The sequence below is a fragment of the Copadichromis virginalis genome, linkage group LG16 (assembly GCF_057382275.1).
Source record: "Copadichromis virginalis isolate Kocher_CV1m ecotype Utaka linkage group LG16, C_Virginalis_male_GT1.1, whole genome shotgun sequence".
Classification (NCBI taxonomy): Eukaryota; Metazoa; Chordata; class Actinopteri; order Cichliformes; family Cichlidae; genus Copadichromis; species Copadichromis virginalis.
Window position 1 is genome coordinate 24,540,111 of NC_140633.1, and position 20,318 is coordinate 24,560,428.

Here is a 20,318-nt window from a genome sequence, read left to right on the forward strand (position 1 = left end):
CTTTCTGGAATCAACGCTTCCTCATTTGTTTCACTTTTCAAAAACAGGTCCCTCATGGTAGCTCCTAAAAAGTTTAGTTTGCCAAAATTCGCTCATGTTCAGTAAATTTATCTGTTTGGTCTGTGGTTCTTATAAGAAGCTTATTGCATCTTTCATTATGATACCATTTGGAGTTACCGGTTCCCGGACAAAAACAGGCTTATGATCTAAACTCGTCACAGTGAGAAGAAGTGGCCACATAACAGGTTGAGACAAGCTACAAACACACAGGCAGCATTCAACAAATACAAGAAGGTCACATTAAAAAGACGTAACAACATTACTGCAACACAAATTGTGTGCGTGCAATGTTAGCGTTACGTTCGGTCTGACGTCTTTCGTGACACATCAAAAGGAATGAGTCAGCTCAGGATTAATAACGACACTACAAACCTCTAGGATCTCTAACAAAATACTTGCGGATAAATGTGTTGCTATTACCCAACCGCTCTTTTCTTGTTAAACCCAGGAAGCTGATTTTAGTGTAGAAGTAATAAAATTGTCCTCTGAATGACTACGCTGCTCTGTATGGGAGAGGCTAGGTGCTAAGTGAGCAGGACAGGAGGAGAAAGCAGGTCTGTTCAAACAGTCAGAGACTGCAAGTGATAAACTTTAACTGTTAACTCTTAGGATGTTATGTGTTAAGGGAGGGCAAAAGGACACGAACACTAAGACTTTTCTATTAACCTTAGAATAGAGGCGAATAAATGGTAACTATACAGAAAAATGGCACCAGCTCCAGCTTCACGGGGCTTACATTTAAAACGGCAAAACTCAGACCAGAAAGAAGAAAACCAGACAAAACTATTTCATTTTTTTTTTAAACTGAAACATAAAAAATAAAAATCAAAGGGCTAAGATGCCAAAAATTTTTGGCACTGAGATAGAAGAAGTATATTATTATGAAATTGTTTAGATGTTTAAAGCGTGCATAACTATATTTATATCATAAACACAACAGGAAACAGATGGTATATTTTGTGTCCAAATGATCTAATTCATACACGATGGTTTTATGACACCCCTAAAGATCTTTATGTTGCCCTGAGGATGAAAAGTAAACATCAGATTTATGAAAATGCAATAAAAAAAAAATCTTCACCCTCAATAGATATAAAGCAAGGACGGGTTATTTATTCAAACAATTAGTCATTAAGGAAAATGTGCTCTGTATAAAGTGATGTAACACTCAAGCATATTTAATTTCACCAGGTTCCATTACATTCAGCATTTTACACTGTACTTATGCAACAACACTACAAGGGAAAATGTACATGTAATTAAATTAGCTGAAATCAGCATTTTCTACCATTTTTGTGTGTGTGTGTTTCAACTCAGGTTCTTTTTTGCCACTTACTACTCCGTAGGAGAAGGTGTCACAGGTCTCAGATACAGGCAGGCTCTGGATCACCTCCGGAGCCATCCAGGGAAACGTACCCACTAAGGACATGTGCGTTGTGTGGGTGACAAACTTAGATGCCCCAAAATCACAGATCTGTAGAAATAATAATAATATTAATGTTTATTTGGGTATCCAGAGTAACCTGTCATTCATAAACCTTGTGTCACACTTAAAATATAGCAATCAATAGCAGCATGCAGATTTAGATTCACCTGCTGCTGATGCAACAAATCTACAGCACTGTAATCATATAATTATTCCTGGAGTCATCGTATGTTTCAGTCACTGTGACGCCACAGGCAAATTAAATGTCTCTATGATACAGAAAAAGCCTCAAAGCACTGACATATATAACATAAGGTTTTGGCAGATTTACAACTGGATGTACTTTGCAGGACTCTTAAAGCAATCACATACTGTACCAACACAATTACTATCAACTTTGGTTTTGTGTCTATCTATCTAAGTCTTATCAGAGAAGAACTGGTCACCGGTCAGCAGCAGATCAGCAAAGAGGATCTCCTTTCTCTCAATCTCATCCACCTATGGCGAGAAACACCGTAACACTGTCCCTGATTACTTGAACATGCCAAGTTAGTCACTGCCCTCTTGTGTCCGTATACTGCTGAAAATATCAAATGAGGATTTCGTGCTTATATTTCTTTTAACACTGAATAGAATGTGAATCCTTAGCTAACAGGGCCATCACATCAAAGAGCAGGTTGAGTTTGTAGAAGTGAGACATGGCACTCCAAGAACCCTGAATTCAAATCTATGCAACAGAGCCACAGCAACAAGGTACAATTTCTCAGTCAGGAAAAGCTGTTAAAACTTAAATTTAAGACAAATTCAACATTGTAAACACTTTTTTTTCCACCTTATCAAAGTTTGTTTGAATAATGTTTTTGTCCTAAAAAGTGCCTGGAGGTGTTTCAAGGTGGCTGGAAAGGACCAGATTTTATGATTACAGAATTCGGATTATTTCCAATTATTTTATGATCATCTGAGATTAGGTTTCAGTCCATAGGTTATATAAAAAGGCTTACTTTGAGAACTTTCTCTGCAGATAAAACAACTGAAAGAGAAAAAAAAGTCAGTAAATGCAGATGTTTACTTAAAATATTTAAGAAATTAAATTTGGTAAACTCGTGTCGTGGTCAGTTACCATTCCTGGACTTCAGGTCTCTGTGGATCACCTTAACAGGAGCTTCTGAGTGTAAATAGTGCATTCCTGAAGCAGAAATAAAGACAAATTTTCAGAGGAACATTAATAAAAACTCATTTGGAAACTACAATCCTAATAACACGAGCATTGGGACACTGTGTAAAACATAAATAAAAAGGGGAACGCAAAGATATGCAAATCTCATGAAACCATATTTCGATTTTCATGACCTCAGCCAGAACTACATTAACATTAAAACTGCCGTCTTTTTTTAGGTCAAAGGGCATTTAAAATGGACTGAGGCAAAGCGGAAAACTGTTCTGTGGTCAGATAAATCCAAATTTGAAATAAAAAAAATGAATTCATTTTTGAAAAACAAAACTGAAGATGACTAAAGATGAGGAGGAATGTCAGTGCCTCGTCTAAAAACCTACATCTACATGGTGTGGTTGTGCACCGCCGTCTATGAAATTGACAGCTTGCACATCTGGACAAGAACCATCAACGCTGAAAGGTATATACAGGTTTTAGAGCAACATATGCTCTCACCCAATGACGTCTTGTATATATTAATAGGACAATACTAAAAGGCATACTGCAGCTATTACAACAGTGTGGCTTCATAGAGAAAAGCCCGTTTGCTGAAGTCCACACCTTTCCCCAACTAAAATATCTGCAACATCATGAAATTAAAAAATACGACACGATGAGAGCCAGGACTGTCGAGCAGCTAGAACCTAATATCAGTCAAAAACAGGACAACGCTCCTCTTGGAAAAATCCAGCAGCTGGTCTCCTCAGTCCCCAGATGTTTACAGAGTGTTGTTAAAGAAAGCCAGGACAGTGCAGAGTAGTAAACATGGCTCTGTCCCAACTGTTCTGTGACGTGTTTCTGACATCAAATACAAAATGAGCTAATACTTTCCTTAAAATGGCACATTTTCTGTTTAAACATCCGGTGTTTTCTTTGTTCCATCCTGAATAAAATATGTGTTTATGAGATTTGCAAACCACTGCATTCTGTTTTTATTTACATTTTACACAGCATCACAAATTTTGGGGAAATTGGGTTTGTAGTTGCTCTGATGAGAAGATAATACATGCTTTAAATGACATTGTCATTTAAAGCATGCCTGTTGTATATCAGCAATGAGCAATGAGGCATGGAGCTGCAACCTGCAGCCTTGTTGACTCATTTTCTTTATATTTCCATGAAGGATGACTACACAGCTCAAGCAGATCACTACAAAACTGAACTGCAAGACTGCTGCTAATGCAGTAGATCTATTTACTGTATGGCTGGTTAACATATAACAAGCTAATAAAAAACTTCTAATATCAGTATTCATTTTACTACTTTGGGTGTTAAATTGTGTGTCTCTTTATTTTTTAATATACCTCATTTTATTCTATAAGCTGCATTTCTAAGAATTGGCCAGAAATTCTATGGAGCTAACTCCGTTGTTTTTTTTAATAACTGTCAAATAAATAAAATGAAATAAAATAAAATTATTTACTACCATCCTTAAGTAAGAATTAAGCTTTCAAGTTCATCAATCAATCTCACAACATTTCAGCTGTTATTTACTAGTAAGATACATCTGAAGTTTACCTTTGGCGATCTCTGCAGCCCATGTCATGATCTGCCCCATGTCCATCTCCTCACTGACATCACTGGACAGGTAATCATAGAGTGAGCCGCCGCTTGCATATTCTGAGGAAACACGAAAACTTTATACTGCTGCTTAATGAATAAAAATGAATGATGTTACAGTGGTAAAACGAGTTTTACAGCATGCATATGAGTGCAGTATGCGAAAGGGTTATGCAAACACAAATTGGATATTCGGCCACACCACTCATAGTGTCTCGCTAGATTGCTACGGCTTGACGCTGTGGGTGAGCACCAGTCGTAACGAGCTCTCTTGTCCCCTCCGGACATGGCTGTTAAATGTCTACAACACAAAGTTGCTCGTGCTCTGTTGTCAAAGGATTCGTGCATTTCTAATGGGCCATTAGAAATGTATGAAACTTGCAAATTATGTGGACTTTTGCAAAATCTCCTTCATAAGACCGCTGACGACACTAAAAGACAACTATGATGAAACAAAGATTGAAACAGGAACACAAACTTTAAGCTTTACTATGTGTAGACAGAGGCAATCTTGTGAAGTAAAGTCCTTCAACAGAGATAAACAAGCACCAGCTAAACAGCAGGGACCCTCCATTTGTGCGCAATAACCCCATCATATCCCAACACAATACTGTAAACACGCACAAGCACCGAGATAGGAACATAATTAACAACCATAAAATACACCGAGGACTTTTATTATTATTATGAGCCAGAGTTTCCTGTTGACCCTTTTTTGTTTGCTTTTTGACTTTGATACAGGAAAAACTGAATGAAAATGGACAAGCAAACTCATGTGTGAGACATCATGCAGCTAGTTCAACTGCGAATACATGTCTCCTTCTGCACTTTGCACCCATCCACATTCCTTAGATAATCTGTGCCAGCTTCAATGTAAAATGCACTTTCAGTTTAGCGTAGTGTCACGGCAGAGTCTTAATCAGTGGAAGGAAAAAAAAAACGCCTTAAAATGACTGTAACTGGCAAATGTACTTTAACCCTGAAACAATACTCTCCTATAATTCATCAGGTTTATGAAGCCGCTGAGTGACGGCAGTTATTGTTAAACTCCTGCAGGTCAACAGAGACAATCAGGTATCTCAGATAGGTTGTAGATAGTGGCTGCGAGAAAGAGGGAACTGATGCTGTGTGTCAACACAGTCATAACAGAGATGATGAATGTGAGCACGGCAAACGTTTTTTTCCCTCTATCTGCTGCTAATTAGATTCTGCCTTATTAAATAGAGACCACAACCTACTCCTTGACAACAAAACCTTCCCTTTCGGAGCTCTGTAGTACAACCGATCCTGCAAAGGATTGGAGTGCACTGATCGTTTTTCCACTAAACTTTGATTTGATTTCTGATTCTTTTGTGCTTTTTCTTTTTTAACACTATTACATAGAAAATGGCAAATGAATAACATTTTACAAAATGTGGTTAGGCCTGATTAGCCTTTTCATAATAATCTTAGTTTTCTTTCTGATGCAGCCAAATATCCGTGTGTGAAAGAGCACCTCTTTAAGAATATCAAAGGTCTTTCTACACTTCTATATGAGAGACACTTAGAACACTTAGATAACGTCTACAGATAAATAATTACACTGAAAGTATGGACTTGGTTTTACATAACTGCGCTACACAAAATAATTTAAGTAATAACATTTTACTGACTCCATAGTGTAGTAGATTACACCTTCACCTAACACACAAAAGATCCCGGTTCGATCCTGGATTTTCATCAGGAAGGAAATCTAGGTCAAAAGTTTTGCCACATCAAACATGCAAAACTACCCGCTGTGGCAATCCCTTGTAAATAAGGGACAGTGGAACGTGGCTAGCAGCAGTTGATGACAGGAAGGTTTTGCATGGTCAAAAGAAATTCGATTTGCATGAAATAATCTAAACTGTTTAAAAAATTTTGCTTTCCTTTCTGATTGCTTTGAGAAAGTCCTCAGTGTCCAGCAGAACTAAGGTAGTAGTAGAAATGAGTGCATGAGAAATCTCTCTTGAGATATTTTTATGGCTCATTTGACACTGGGAAAACATGTACAGAGAGAACAAGATGGGACCCACGATGGAACCCTGAGGTACTCCACAATAAAATGTAGCTTTTAAAGAACAATTGTTTCCGGTGCTGACAATGATGGATCTATCTTTCAGTTGAAGTTGATCAAGAATTTTACTGTTTTATTGTTATCTTTTGTTCATTTAACTACCTCTTGTTCTCTCATATGTCAACAAACTTTAAAAGTGCAATTTTTTTTTTTATTACTTTTTGTAAAATATTTTTTATTGTTGTATTATTTTGTTTTTCCTAACTTTCCTTTTATATCATAATATTAGTTGGCCTGGTCTTCAACCATGGCTAAAGATTCAATTTCTTTTCCAGGACAACAAAGATTATCATGAATCGCTCTGACATGTTTTCATTATTAGATATTACAAGCTGCAGAGGAAATGCAACACCCTTGTAAAACATTAGCATAAAGGTAAATACAGAAAACCACAATCTGTTAGCATGTCTCTCTCACTTGTTTGTAACGCCGCACACTTATTAAATAGAGCCATGTTTTATAGAGAGAGAAAAAAAGTGCATTGCATCCCGTGGCTTTACTTTCAAAGCGATTTGAAGTATTTAGTGGAGACTCATGTAAACTACTGCTTTATCATTTTTCCTCTTCAGAAGAACAAAGATCTTATATTTGATGCCTTATGTTTGTTGTGAGTCAGGGTGTTTCACTCATTCATTCATTGTTTTGTTTTTTTACAGTTTCGTAAACAGATAGTGAGCTGTCAAAGCAAAGACAACATATTAGAAAGATGATGGATGAAGGGAAGAACCAGGATTTCCAAACATGCAGCAGTTCCTGAATCTCATGGGCATTTTTTTTCATAGTAGCACAATGAAACCGAAACTCTAGGTGTCAGTTCACCACTAGAAGCAAAGCGAAGTTTAATCTTTTATATCGAATGAGTAACTACATTACGAGCCTAAAAGTAGCATCCTTTCTACCTATACTGAGCGACACCATTAGGCACATTTAACAGTCAAACTCCATATACACCATTCTGCAGTGAAGGTCGAACAATATGTTAGGCACATTTTTGAGCTGGGGCTCGATTTAAACGACTTTTCTGCAGGATTCCCTGATAGATGCGAGCATGATGGGCCCCTTGTTTACAACAGTTCACAGCTACACGAGCATTTGAGGCTTTATTCTTTTCGGTCTTTGACCTAGACAAAAACTGAAAACAGGCTCACACAACTACTGTATGAATGTGTGCACGTCCTGAGGCCTCTGGCATTCACTCACACTTCCATAGAAACTTCTGCTCCATTGAGCAACTGGTGCGAACAGATTTGGCTGCTGCCTTTTCTATCATGATGTTATCTGGTGGCTCTGTTGTATTCTGTTTTTCACTGAGGTTTCTTTGCTGTAAATATGCATCATTATTTATAAACTTACCGGTGACAATTCCATAGTTGGGAGCCTCGACAATCGCGCCGTAAAACTGGATGATGTTGCGGTGGCTGAGGACGCTGAGGATTTCAGCCTGACCAGTGAACACACACAAGGAATTTTCATGAGAATAGAAGAGAAAATAGAAGCCTTATTTGCATTAGAGTTTAAATAAATGAAGTCTGGATCAATAATTTAGTACACACATGATTTCAGTGTGTGTGAAGTAATATTTTATCTTTAAATCACCTTTACCAAAGGTTCATTTAAGTCTCAGGAAATGACAACATTCACACTCTATTCAGCATGTACATAGCAGAATTGCACATACTGTTCATGCACTGAGTATACTTTCCTTATAGCATATTTACTATGCTACAGATAACTACATTCTTTTACGAACAAGCTACATATTTGATTACTACACCTCATGATGACATACCTTGCAGAACCAACTTTCACAGCAATAGCTTAAAATAATCACTTTCTGTATGACTTCATCAGTCTTTCGTATCACCACACTTCTTGACAAATCTGCTGTTGAGGTTTGGACTTTGACTTGGACATTGCAACACCTTCATTCTTTCCTTTGCTGTTGTCCTGTTGCATGGCCCAACTTTATTGACGTTTGACTCTAGAATACTTTGGTATTCAGAGAAGTTCAAGATCAACTCAGTGACTTCAAGGTGCTCATTTCCTGTAGCTGCAAACAAACCTAAAAAATCACCCCTCCCACTACCATGCATGACAGTTGGTATGAGGTGTTCATGCTGATATACTCTATTTCACCGTACACATGTAACATTACCAAACATCTTCTCTGTCAAAAATAGTCCCAGAAGTCTTGTGGTTTGTTCAGATACAATCGTACAAGCCTAAGCTGCGCTACCATGTTCTTTTTAGACAAAAGAAGCTTTCTCCTCATGATCCTTCCAAAAAGCCATATTTGTTCAGACTTTTTTGAATTGTGCTTTCACGAACTTTGAGATTTAACATGCTAACTGTGGTCTGTAAAGTCTGAAATACAGCTCTTGGGTTTTTTGCTTTTTGTCAGAGCACTGCGTAATCTGACTTTGGGGTAATTTCACTGGGACATCTGGTCCTGGAAAGAATGCGGCATATCCCTGAATGCCCCGAACAAGCAAACTGTCAAAACTTCTAACTTTATAGAGTTGATCACACTTGCTGATGATCATTTTGTTACGTGCATTTGGCTGCTGTTTAACCTCTTAATTCCTATGGAATTAATGCTTGGTTATTCAAAGGACTGCACAGAGTCCTGTGAGAACTTTTTTTTCACATGACTGTTATTAACACCAAACCACAAAGTATCCCAAAGTATAAAAGTTAAAATTATGACCTGATAACTGCATAAAATACTTCCTCAAATTGATTATAAAAGCTCCACCACCCTAACCTAGAAATGAGTGCTTGTATAAGATTTACTGCAATCCATTTAGAACCCAGTTAACTTAAAGTGGATGATTGAAGGAGTCACCATTTGTGAATTCATAAAAAAAAGAATTTAATAAAAAGCAGAAGTGAGAACTTGCTGGTTATCCTGATGCCCCAACAGGAAAGGTCAAAGCAGACTTTGACTTTTTCAGACTTTTACAGAACTCAGTGGCATGGCTCTCAAACTCTGACTGGACGCCAATGGTCCTATGGAGTCTTCTGGAGCGTATACAAAGACGTATCAATGCATAATCGTGGCACAGAAAGGTTAATGTGTAACCTCTTTTTTTTTTTGAATGAACCTGATAAAACGATCTCATTTAATCGCAACCAAACACTATAATTAAAGGAACATCTGGTTCAACGTGCAAGGATTACATTATTATTCCCATTGAACAATCTTCTCCCCAACAGTTGAGTGAAGTTGAATGGATATCTGTGATCTTTTACAATTTCATAAAAGAAACAATGAACAATTTTCTGAACATCCGATCACAGGCCGACACACATAATACGATTTCCCTGAAAAGATTTCAAAGATAATTCTGTTTTGTCTTTAAGACAATAGGCCTGTGCTTTCAAAGACACTTCAGGAGCAGCCTTTGCTGTAATTGGACCAAATACATTCTTTCATTTGGCTATAATGTTTCTTTCGCAGCACACTGCTCAGAGAGGGGGAGTATAATGACCATGAGTGATGGGTACAGAAGTCACCAGATCTCGCTAAATGGGATAGCAATTAAAATGATTACTATGCTGACAATTAAAAATATATATGAAAAAAAAAAGATCCAGGTAATTAAGATTCTTACCTCATTTTCAATCTTGAGCAGTTTTTTCACCGCCACCTCTTTGTCCTGGGAAATCCACTTGGCCCGGTACACACTTCCAAAGCTGCCGCCACCACAGTTTTCGAAGAAGTGGATGTCATCGAAATTGACTTGCACGAAAGACGAGCTGGGAGACATCATCTCATAATGGCACTCAGTTCCAAGTCAGCTCCTAAAAGAGCGAGGGGGATTACGGGAAAGGAAGGAAGTTGGGTTCACAACAAAATCCTTTGCGGTAAAACAAACTTAATCCATCAAAGCGAAGCTTCACTGTCAAACACCATTTGTGAGTGTGGCTGCAGGTTTGAGGCTGCTTTGCCATCGGTTGATTGAGCATTGCAGGGTGATATCGCTCATTTTAAACTACCACCCCCTGTCTCTTCCACTTTTACACATACGGTGCACCTCATCAGTACCAGTAAGCAATGGACTCAGGGTCCAGACTCTGCTTGTATAAGGACAAAGGCATGTCTGGTATGCTGGGATCATGCAGCTAAAGTCGCAGATTACTCCAGCAGGTTTGGTTCAAGTAGGACAACAAGCTGGGAGATCATACAATTTTGACAATAAAAGCTTCTTTTGTTTCAAGACAAAAACACCTTGAGAGATCCACATATTCTCTTTCTCTATTTAACAGAAAAGATGAGCTCTTCTTGCTTGTGTTGAGGCCAAACATGATGATGTGTGTGTAAGCCAGGGTTAGTGGTATAATGCTTCCAAACCGGACACCACACAGATTTATTATCATATCCTTTTGTTTGTCTGTAGCGACATAAAAGCATCTTGTAAAGAAATAATTCCATCATTACAGGAAATTATAGCATTGCTATTGTTCATAGGTTTCCCATTTACAGCTGAGCAATTACGGCTTTTAAAAGGCTGTTACCTGGGTCCTCATTGGGATTACTATCCATCACAACGGGAAATGCCACCATTGTCACAGAGGGGAGCCATTGCTCTCTGCTGATTTACTTGTATTCATGCTATACTTAGCCTGGCAGCAATTTGCTCAGTGGACCAGCCCCCCAAGTATTGTCTGACCACTCAAGAAGCCAGGGTTACAGGGATACGGGAGTACTCCTGCAGTCATCGCTGGCAGTTTCTCACTTAATAGCAAACACGACTGCAAGCGCCGCAACAATAAGGCCTGACAGCCATATGTCAAACCACAGGTAGTCACTGTAATCTCAACTAAATGATGAATTAATCACTGAGACAGCGAGGTCAGCTTTTGTGTCACTTCTTCACAGCTAAAAGTGTGGTTATATGCAGATGTTACAATCTTAACCAATCTAACCCCTACTCAGTTACTATGCTGTGTATGAGATGCAGATAATACCTGAGTGAGGGTTAACTCACTGCTCAAAACATTCAACAACAACTAGATACAGTATGAGCAACATTAGGAGTAAACTTAAAGCGGTATTACTTTGTTATTATTACATGTTTATAACAGTCTTATATTAATGCACCACGTCACACTCAACAGCCCGCATCAACACATCTGCACGAATGTGTGTTTAATATCAAACAAGACTCGCATTATATTTAATCTGCTGGACAGTAAGCCTATGTCGAAACTGCTCATTGAGACTAATTGGATAACTGGTGAACATTATCGAAACACACATACCGACATTCAGTGTGAAGGCTGGCGCTCCGGAGCGGCTGTTCCTCCACGCAGGTAGCACCGGGCACAAGACAAACTTTGCGAAAGAAAGGATAGTTCCGGGAAATCTCACGTGACGTCGCTTGATTTCCCCGATCCAGTGTGGTTTCACTGGTTGCACAACTTTCAGCCAGCTGAACTGGACAGCCTCCAGCTTTTGATACTGATGGCAACAGCTCCCCCTGCTGGACACGAGCACGAACGCCTACATTGTGCGTGGTGATGGATATTACAGTTATTTCTTTCTCATTAACAAGCTCTTACTGGGCAGCTCAGTGGTACACTAAAAACAAAATAGTTGTAATTAATTTGATTCTGTAAAAATGTTTTAAAATGTCTTTTAAAACCGCAATTTCTTTTTTAAACGTGTAAAGTGTAAATAAAAAATAATGTGATGATTTGCAGTTTCAGAAACTGATATTTTATACACAATAGAATAATAGAAATCATATAATCATACATGTTTCTAATTAGAAAATTACAATTTTCGGGAAAAAGTAAGGCCATTTCTAGGCAGCAACACATTTCAAAAAGGTTTGGACAGGGTCGTGCTTAATAATGCACAGTATGTCCTCTTTGTATAACAATAGCCTATGAACTTAGATGAGTGACGAAACCTTTCTCCCATTGAAAACACTACGTCCAGATGAACAGAATCAGCCTTTTGGGATTTACTTACCTGGATGATTGAGCATGCATCAGGACAATAGCCTATGAACATCTGAAAAGAGCGATCAGCTGGACTTCTGCGAGAGGAATGTCCCTTTCTTGCCTTATATAAGATTCTAGCTGCTTAATTGCTCTGGGTCTTCTTTGCCAAATGTTTAGAGTTGTAGAAAGGTCTTGTAGGCCAGTTCAGCAACCACATTCTTCTAAAATGAAGCCATGCTGTTGTAATAAAAGTGTGTAGTTTAGCATTGTCTCACTGAAATATGGAAGGGTTTCCCTGAAAAAGACATTATCTGGATGAGACCACTCTAAATGCTCTAAAAGGCATTGACAGTCCAAATCAAGTCTAAGAAATGTCTTTGTCAACACCTTTTCAGGTATACACAATTAGCAATTAAACCCAGGCTACACCCAAAGACTTCTGCATTGCCACTGTCAAGAAAGTTAAGGGTTGATGAGGTGTGTGACTTCTCACAGCAACCAGGTTCTGAAATGAAACCTCCTGGTCAGCCTAGGTGGGGTTAATGGGGTTGTCCCTTTGGTTAGGTTGTTATTATAGGTGAAGATGACTGATAGAAGGCAAAAAGGTGAGCGCAGTGCAAAGCTGTGACTCAGAAATCTGGAAAGTGGAAATTTACTAGAAATTTGGGAACATTTGTATCCTTGAAGCCCACGAGGTACATTCTACAATTGTTAATATGTGATCTATGCATAATGTTATCTTGGATTAACTGCACTATGCAGTTGTTCATCACAGATGTTTTCAGATGTATTTGTATATGTGCAAAAGCTTAGATCAGTCTGCAGTGTTAAATCTTTTCATTGGATTGTCAGATTGTTTTTTTGTTGGTTTTTTTTGGGTGATGACACGACGTAATAAAATTGATATATTCAGATATGCAACAAGATCCTTGACTTAAAATCGAAAAGTCATTCTGTGCATTTCTCTCTATTAAAGACCTATACTCATGTCCCAATCTATCAAAAAACATAATTGCTGTAAGACCTTCATCATTTCAGCAACTCAGGAAGCTTGGTGGGAAATCAATAAGATCACCAACCACTCATTTAATCCATGTAAACTCATGACAATGTGGATTTCTTAATCAATAAGACCACGTAAAGCAAAGGAATCATTCAAATGTACTGTACTATCTATATGAACTAATACAGAAATATATCACTCAAAAACCCTTCAAAAGTATTTTTCATCTTAATAAAGCATTTAAGAATAAAGTACAATTTATATAAAACAATTTTTCATTCACTTCAATTTACTTTTGACTCCACAAGAACTAATGTTGCTCCACATCGAGACTTTATAAACAAAATATCAGATGAGTTCAAGGTTGTGATTTATTGCGTACACATGTACCCCAACTGTCTATAAGTGTTTACCATCAGGAAACCTTTGGCCAGCTACATCAGAGCAACATCAGAGCTTCCTCACTAATAACAATAATACAGCTTATAAATTTAACTGTACATTTACAACATGCTTTAGGACAGGGGTGTCAAAGTCCAGGCCTCGAGGGCCGGTGTCCTGCAGGTTTTAGATGTGTCCTTGATCCAACACAGCTGATTTAAATGGCTAAATGACCTCCTCAACATGTCTTGAAGTTCTCCAGAGGCCTAAAAATGAATGAATCATTTGATTCAGGTGTGTTAACCCAGGGTGAGATCTAAAACATGCAGGACACCAGCCCCCAAGGCCTGGAGTTCGACACCCCTGCTCCAGGAGGAAGAATATGAGTACTTCTCCAGTCTCCACTGTGACGTCAGAAACACTGTGAGATATCAGATTCACTGATTCTCTATTCATCGCATATTAAATCTAGGTAATACATTTCTGCAAACTTAAAAGCTGTCAATGACTCATTCTTTCCTCAAGTAGTGGCGAATGGAAAATATAAAGCAACCATCTGCTTCACTGTTGACACAATTCACAGGTCAACAGTATAAGTCAACAATAAAAAATGTTTAATGCACTTCTAGAAATGAATGGAAGTGATGATGATTAATGTTTGATCAGACACGCCAAATCACTCAAAGCTAAACCTGAGATAAGAATTAATTTACATTTAATTCCTTCTTGCTGCCCCAAATATTTTCAGCTTAAGCTTTCAGAAAAAAGTCATTTAAACCAACTCTTAACTAAACAAATATACACTAGAAGTTTAGCAGCACTAATAAATTACTATTTCTTAAAGCAGAACCTGATTTACAAGATAGAAAGCAGTCTGTCAGTCTGCCATTTCTTTATATTTTTGTTTTATTTCTTTATACCATTCAAATTAGCTTGAAAGTCAATATCTTGTATGACCACCTTTATTCTTCAACACAGCCTGAACTCTCTTAGGTAAACATCTTGTAATTTCTTTAGGTAGTCTTCGGGAATATGGACATGTCTTGATGGCCATTCAAAGCTCGTCTTTGGATGTTGGCTGACTTTTGTTCTGTTGTCTGTTAAGATCCCATGTTGCTTCAGTGATGTTAAGGTTCGGGGTCTGGGGAGGCCAGTCCATGAGTGATAATACTCCATTGTTTTGTTATCCATGTCTCTTTTGGATTTTGTTTTGTTTGGGTTTTTTTTTACTGCGTAGGCCTTTTGGGATGATTGTCATGCTGAAAAATGAAGCCAGTCAGAGGTGTCCAGATGGTATTGCATGGTGGATCAAAATCTGATGGTACATTTGTGTTCATATTTCCATTATTTCTGACAAGAGGTCCAACACCACTGGCTGAAATGAAGCTCCAAATTATTGCAGCGCTTCCACCATGTTTTACAAATGGCTGCAGACACTCACTCACTCTCCTGACCTCCTCCGTAGATATCGACAATGATTTGAACAGCTCACAGTCATTTCTATTCTGTGCTCCAGTAGATTTTCATAATGTACAGACTGTGATCAGCTGACCTGTTCTGCTGCTCTAATTCAATAAGATGTAAGAAAACGTTTCATGAGTTGTCTTGGTTGATTTCCATGTTATACACTGACACTATACTGACCAAACTGTCTTTATACTAGATAATAAATATAAAGTTGAACAAATACATCTAAAGGTTTTTTATTATTTAGAGCGCACAAAAAGGTTTTCAGACACTTATGATATCTCAGGCTTTAAAGAGAAATGTGCTCACATGAATAAAAACGTAAAACAATCATAATCCTCTGCATGCTTGTCAAAATAAATATCTGTATACAATTTACAACACAAGAGTCTTAAAAACGTAAATATATATAAATATTGTCTGATACAAAATATACGAAACAGCTGAATATCAGGAATACTGAGACCTGTAAGCGTCAGCATCATATAGCGTTTACATCTAAAATCTTACACAGTTTGATGAATGAGATCCCTCCAAACATCATTCATTTCTTCATGCTGTTTGTTGTGATATCTGTACGACAATGATACGAGGAGGTACATCACCCGCCAACAACTACTGCTAAAATATCACTAATTACTGTAAGAAAAAGCTTAACAAGGCAGGCTTCTGAAACAACATCTCATTATCTGATACAACATCAGGTCCTCAATCCTGTACTAAGTAAACTCATCCCAAGCGAGCGCACATCACGTCATGGAGTAGCGTCTTCGTGTAATGTTTCTGTCCCTGAGTGGATTTCAAGACCTGCGGGGCTCAAGTCCATGAGAGAGCTGAGTAAGCATCCTTTGGTTATCGATCACGTTAAGCTGACGAATATAAGTCCAAACGTCAGGGTGGTTCTTGCTTGGCAGTGGTGACTCTGGACCTGATTTAATTGAAAAGATGGGCAGTGTCAGGAAAAAAATGCAAGAAGAATTTGTAAGTTCATCATATAGGAACCTAAAATATTTGTGCTTTTTAATAAAATATTTGTGCTGATTGAGTATATCTAAGCTGTACGGGCAATCAATATAAAGGGATTAATAGGAAACTGCTGGATAAATGATTGAATATAGATGTTAAAGGTTCAGAGATACCAATAATATACTCCAACTAAACTTCAAAAGATCAATATTACAGCTTGCTGTCAGTCAGTCAAAACAGGTACTTTTCTCGACCTATTGTGAGAATATTACTTTATTTTTTATTTTGGAAATAAGAAATTAAAATTATGGGAAGCTAGTCGTTGTCAGAATTTCTCCCAATGTGCTTTCTAGAAGAACGGCCTCTTCTGTTAGTTCTATTCCAGCTTGCAGATTTATTCTAAGATGTATCTAAAAGACATCAAATTAACAGGACATAAAGTCTTTTATTGTTGTTTCTTCATCATACAGTTTTTTGATATTGTGTTTCCAAGATATATTTTGGTTATTTATTTTTATGTTTAATTTTATAAAGTGTCCTTTTGTTGTCTTAAGTGCGACATATGTGAAATTAGTACAAAAAAAAAAAAAAAAAGAAAACATTTGAAACTTACTGAATCTCTGGCTTCTACAGTATCTCACTATTTTCACTGTGTTAGCTATCATCCGCTGCAAGACAAAGAGCAATGATCAGCAGCAAATATCGCCAATTAGCTGAGAAGAACAAAAAAAAAAAAAGATTCACAGATGCGCAGCAGAGCCTCACCATTTTCTCAAAATTGACCAAACTGTCGATAAATGTTTTGTTGCCCTCATGAGTAAATGTCATGTCTAGAAAAAAAAGGACCAATTGGAAAGTGTTAAAGCTGTTGAAGCAATTCAGCAGCGAAACAATTGTGGTCTACAGGCCAAAATGATAAACTGTCACCCAATAAATTGGCCTAACCTTTGATCAACAGGGGCATGAAAGGAATGATGGGAGGTTCCAGTTTGGCTACTGTTAGCCGGTACGCCCTGTGGTTCCTGGACGGATCCTGTGGAGACAGTCATGCTGTGGATCAATCACAGTCTGGACACTAACCTCATATTTTACTCTGATCAGGTGGCTCATCTTAAATTTTTTACTTTGGAGCTTACCATCAAGTTTTCAAATTCCACATAAAACTTCTTGAATTTACTGGGAAGTTTCTGTGAACAAAAACACCAGACAAAAGTTTCCTTGCAGTTAAGTAATTAATAGTTTTCCAAAGACGGACAATGCACAAATACACACCTCCCATGTCTGACTCAGTCTGCAAACAGCCGGGTTACTTAGGCCCATAATGATAGCAAAGAAGGCATTCAGATTTCTGTACTCCTTGCAGCTTTAACAGGAAACATGAAATTAGTGTGGCAAATAAACCAAACTACAAACTGAACTAGAACATGAAATCCACATACTGGGCAGCGATCTTGATAAACTTCTTAAGAAGCTGTACTCGCTTGCTCAGCTGAGGACACAAACACATCTCAGTGATCACCCAAAACTGAATTTCATTGAACCTCCTCAGGAACAGGTCCAGGTTCACAGTGGTTTTCTTCACATATTGTCTCCCAAATGTGTGATAGATGAGTTCAAGCTGCAAGATGCAGAAGAAAAACAACTGATTTTCATGTAAAATAAGCAAGTGAAGTAACTGAATATTTCATACCAATAAATAAAAGAAGATATATATTCAGCTCTTCTAATCAGACTCAGTTGCTGTTGAATACCTCATGTACACAGTGGAAAAGTTCCCAGTCATAGGAAGTCATGTGGTAAGCCACGTCCTTAGAGCTCATTAACTCAAAGCTGGCCAGTGATCCTGTAGAGGGACCCTCCTGCTCAGGTAAAGTGGTCTCCAAAGCATGAAAAACACATTACATTTATAAAACAGAGACTGAAAGCTGAACTAAACTAACTGTCATTTCTATCAATTTGATGAAGTGTTTAAAGCCAACTGGTTGGGAGTGTAGATGAGTTCATACACATGACGTGTTGGGTGATATTGATATAGTGTACAGCTGGGGTTGGAGCTGCAGCTGAACTACATGTTAATATGCGAGTTTCTCATGTAAATGTAATTTGTAACACACCAAAGAATCCAACTGGTCCCTCCGACACACAAACAGCCGTCCATTAATGCTGAGTGTGGCGAACACCGACATATCACTGGGCTTAAAGATGGTTTTCTCTGCAAAAGGAAGACCACAACACACAAAGGTTAAAAAAATGAATGGAAAACATCCATTTGTCTACCGTTTTCACTCAGACTGAAAAATAATAACCATTAGATGGCTTGCCAAAAGATTTTAGAATAGGCATGCAGGTGCTCAGTGCCCTATTTAGTTGTTACTTTTTTCTATTTTTAGCATGAGGATCACACCTTATGTGATCCCAAAACATTTCCTCCAATTCTTTTTTAAACATTTGTCCAAATAATGAAAGAATTAATACCATCAGAATTAATTGGCATGTATAAACTTCAGAAATCAAATAGTATTTTCTTTGCAAACATGTTACCATGCTGACATTAGATATTTACTGCTGTGTGTAGTATCAAACAACCAGAATAACCTGTCTTTGTCTGCATATGCTTTTTTTAAAAAAAAATATATATCCAGGTGATTAAAGCTTTAGTTTTGCTGTAGTGTATTTGATAGAAAACACTGCATACATTTGGACCCTTGACCATCCATATTTATAGACCACAATTTAGAGGTTCAAGCCAAAATTAGTAATTATTAATTTGGCTGTCTTCTAGTGTGCATTCGTCCTGAATCCCTCTACTCTCCTGTTTTTCCTCTCACCTTCATCTGGTCATAATAAATGGCTGCCCCTCCCTGAGGCTGCATCTGCTAGAGGTCTCTTGCTGTTAAAAGGACGTTTTTCTTTCCCACTGTTGCCAAATGCTTGTTCATAGTAGCGGTCTTCTTTCTAATATTCTAGAGGCTTTACCTTACAGTATAACTATTGTTGCGAATTGGCACTACTAATTTGAATTGAAGTCATGCTTCGAAACTTTTGGAACAGATGGCATGAGCATGAATTCAGGCTGCGGTTTGGGGAAGGCCTCAGACAGAACTGTAAGCATGTTCTTATGAGAGGTGAATGAACTGAAAAAGGGAAGCATGGAAACGAGAACAGCTTGTAGTACCGGCCCTCTCTATATTACAAACAGACAAAGAACTGGAAGGTGTATGTATGAGGTGTGCTCCTGGTCCTGAAATTCAGATAAATTGTGCTTATTTATTTATATATATCTAGACACAATATTTCATGAAGTGTTATCCAAATGCATTACCAATAAAAGACTAACATCATATTTGCTAGCTTACTTGGTTAAAACACCTTTAAACACTCTAGCAGCAGCAATAGCCTGCAGACTTGTTCCTACAAACTTAACAGACCTGATCCCATAAACCTGGCTGTCTTTCTTTGAAAGTCATGCCCAGATTTTTCTTGGCAGAAATATTCAAACTCAACCAGCCTGATTGTAGATCATTAGTGCTGCTTTCAGGTCTCACCAGATGCACTGTTGGGTTTAAGTTTACAGATCAGACGCACAATAATCATTCAAATTCATGACTACCAACTTTGTGTATGCAAAAAGGACGAAAAGTGCATACACATTCTTTTCATTAGATTTATGAAGCTGCTCTAACACAAAGACTTCTATAAGTGTCAACCTAAAATTGACCACATGTACCTCTTATTTTTTTTTCTCATCTTCATCCATTTACTAAACAGGGGAAGATGTGCATTTTGCCTAACCAGAGACACGGAGAAAACAAAACAAAAAAGGTGTCTTTGGTGTCAGTACCTAACAAAGAGAAGAAAGGCTACTGAAGAATAAAAAAGTAATGCAGGTTGAGCTGGGAAGTTCATACCAAAGGACTCTGGCAGAGGTAAAAATAAACAGTCAGACTACAAACAAAAAGAAGCACAAAAGCACATCGGTTCACAGAAAAAAAGCAGATCATTATGCAAAGCTCCAGTGATTTTAGCACCAACACTGGCTACAAATATTATTAACATTAATGAAAGGACTGATACAATTAGATAGTAAATTTGCAGTGAGGTTTGTGAATAATAAATAGTTCATTTTAATATAGCTAGGTTTGCTAAGAATAGTCTGCTTTCTTTTATGATAAGTCCCGTCATGCTTTTTAAAATC

At 37.8% G+C, this 20,318-nt stretch overlaps 2 protein-coding genes across 3 annotated transcripts in view; both read right to left on the reverse strand.

The window, feature by feature from the left end:
* map3k20a (mitogen-activated protein kinase kinase kinase 20a) overlaps positions 1-11,702 on the reverse strand; it is a 28,963-nt gene extending 17,261 nt beyond the window's left edge. The window contains exons 1-7 of the mRNA XM_085433979.1: positions 11,620-11,702; positions 9,969-10,158; positions 7,708-7,795; positions 4,218-4,319; positions 2,607-2,672; positions 2,488-2,516; positions 1,397-1,534 (exon numbers count right to left, since the gene is read on the reverse strand). Of these exons, the coding sequence (XP_085290105.1) occupies positions 1,397-1,534; positions 2,488-2,516; positions 2,607-2,672; positions 4,218-4,319; positions 7,708-7,795; positions 9,969-10,127 (582 nt within the window). The 5' untranslated portion in view covers positions 10,128-10,158; positions 11,620-11,702. The remainder of the gene's footprint in view (positions 1-1,396; positions 1,535-2,487; positions 2,517-2,606; positions 2,673-4,217; positions 4,320-7,707; positions 7,796-9,968; positions 10,159-11,619) is intronic.
* A 3,178-nt stretch (positions 11,703-14,880) lies between these two features.
* Positions 14,881-20,318, reverse strand: part of rapgef4a (Rap guanine nucleotide exchange factor 4a) — a 36,740-nt gene continuing 31,302 nt past the window's right edge. For both annotated transcript variants that reach the window (XM_085433981.1, XM_085433982.1), the window contains 9 exons: positions 18,238-18,335; positions 17,875-18,000; positions 17,563-17,741; positions 17,396-17,486; positions 17,260-17,310; positions 17,069-17,156; positions 16,889-16,953; positions 16,737-16,791; positions 14,881-16,085 (listed from right to left, as the gene is read on the reverse strand). In XM_085433981.1, coding sequence (XP_085290107.1) covers positions 15,958-16,085; positions 16,737-16,791; positions 16,889-16,953; positions 17,069-17,156; positions 17,260-17,310; positions 17,396-17,486; positions 17,563-17,741; positions 17,875-18,000; positions 18,238-18,335 — 881 coding nt within the window. In that variant the 3' untranslated portion in view covers positions 14,881-15,957. The remainder of the gene's footprint in view (positions 16,086-16,736; positions 16,792-16,888; positions 16,954-17,068; positions 17,157-17,259; positions 17,311-17,395; positions 17,487-17,562; positions 17,742-17,874; positions 18,001-18,237; positions 18,336-20,318) is intronic.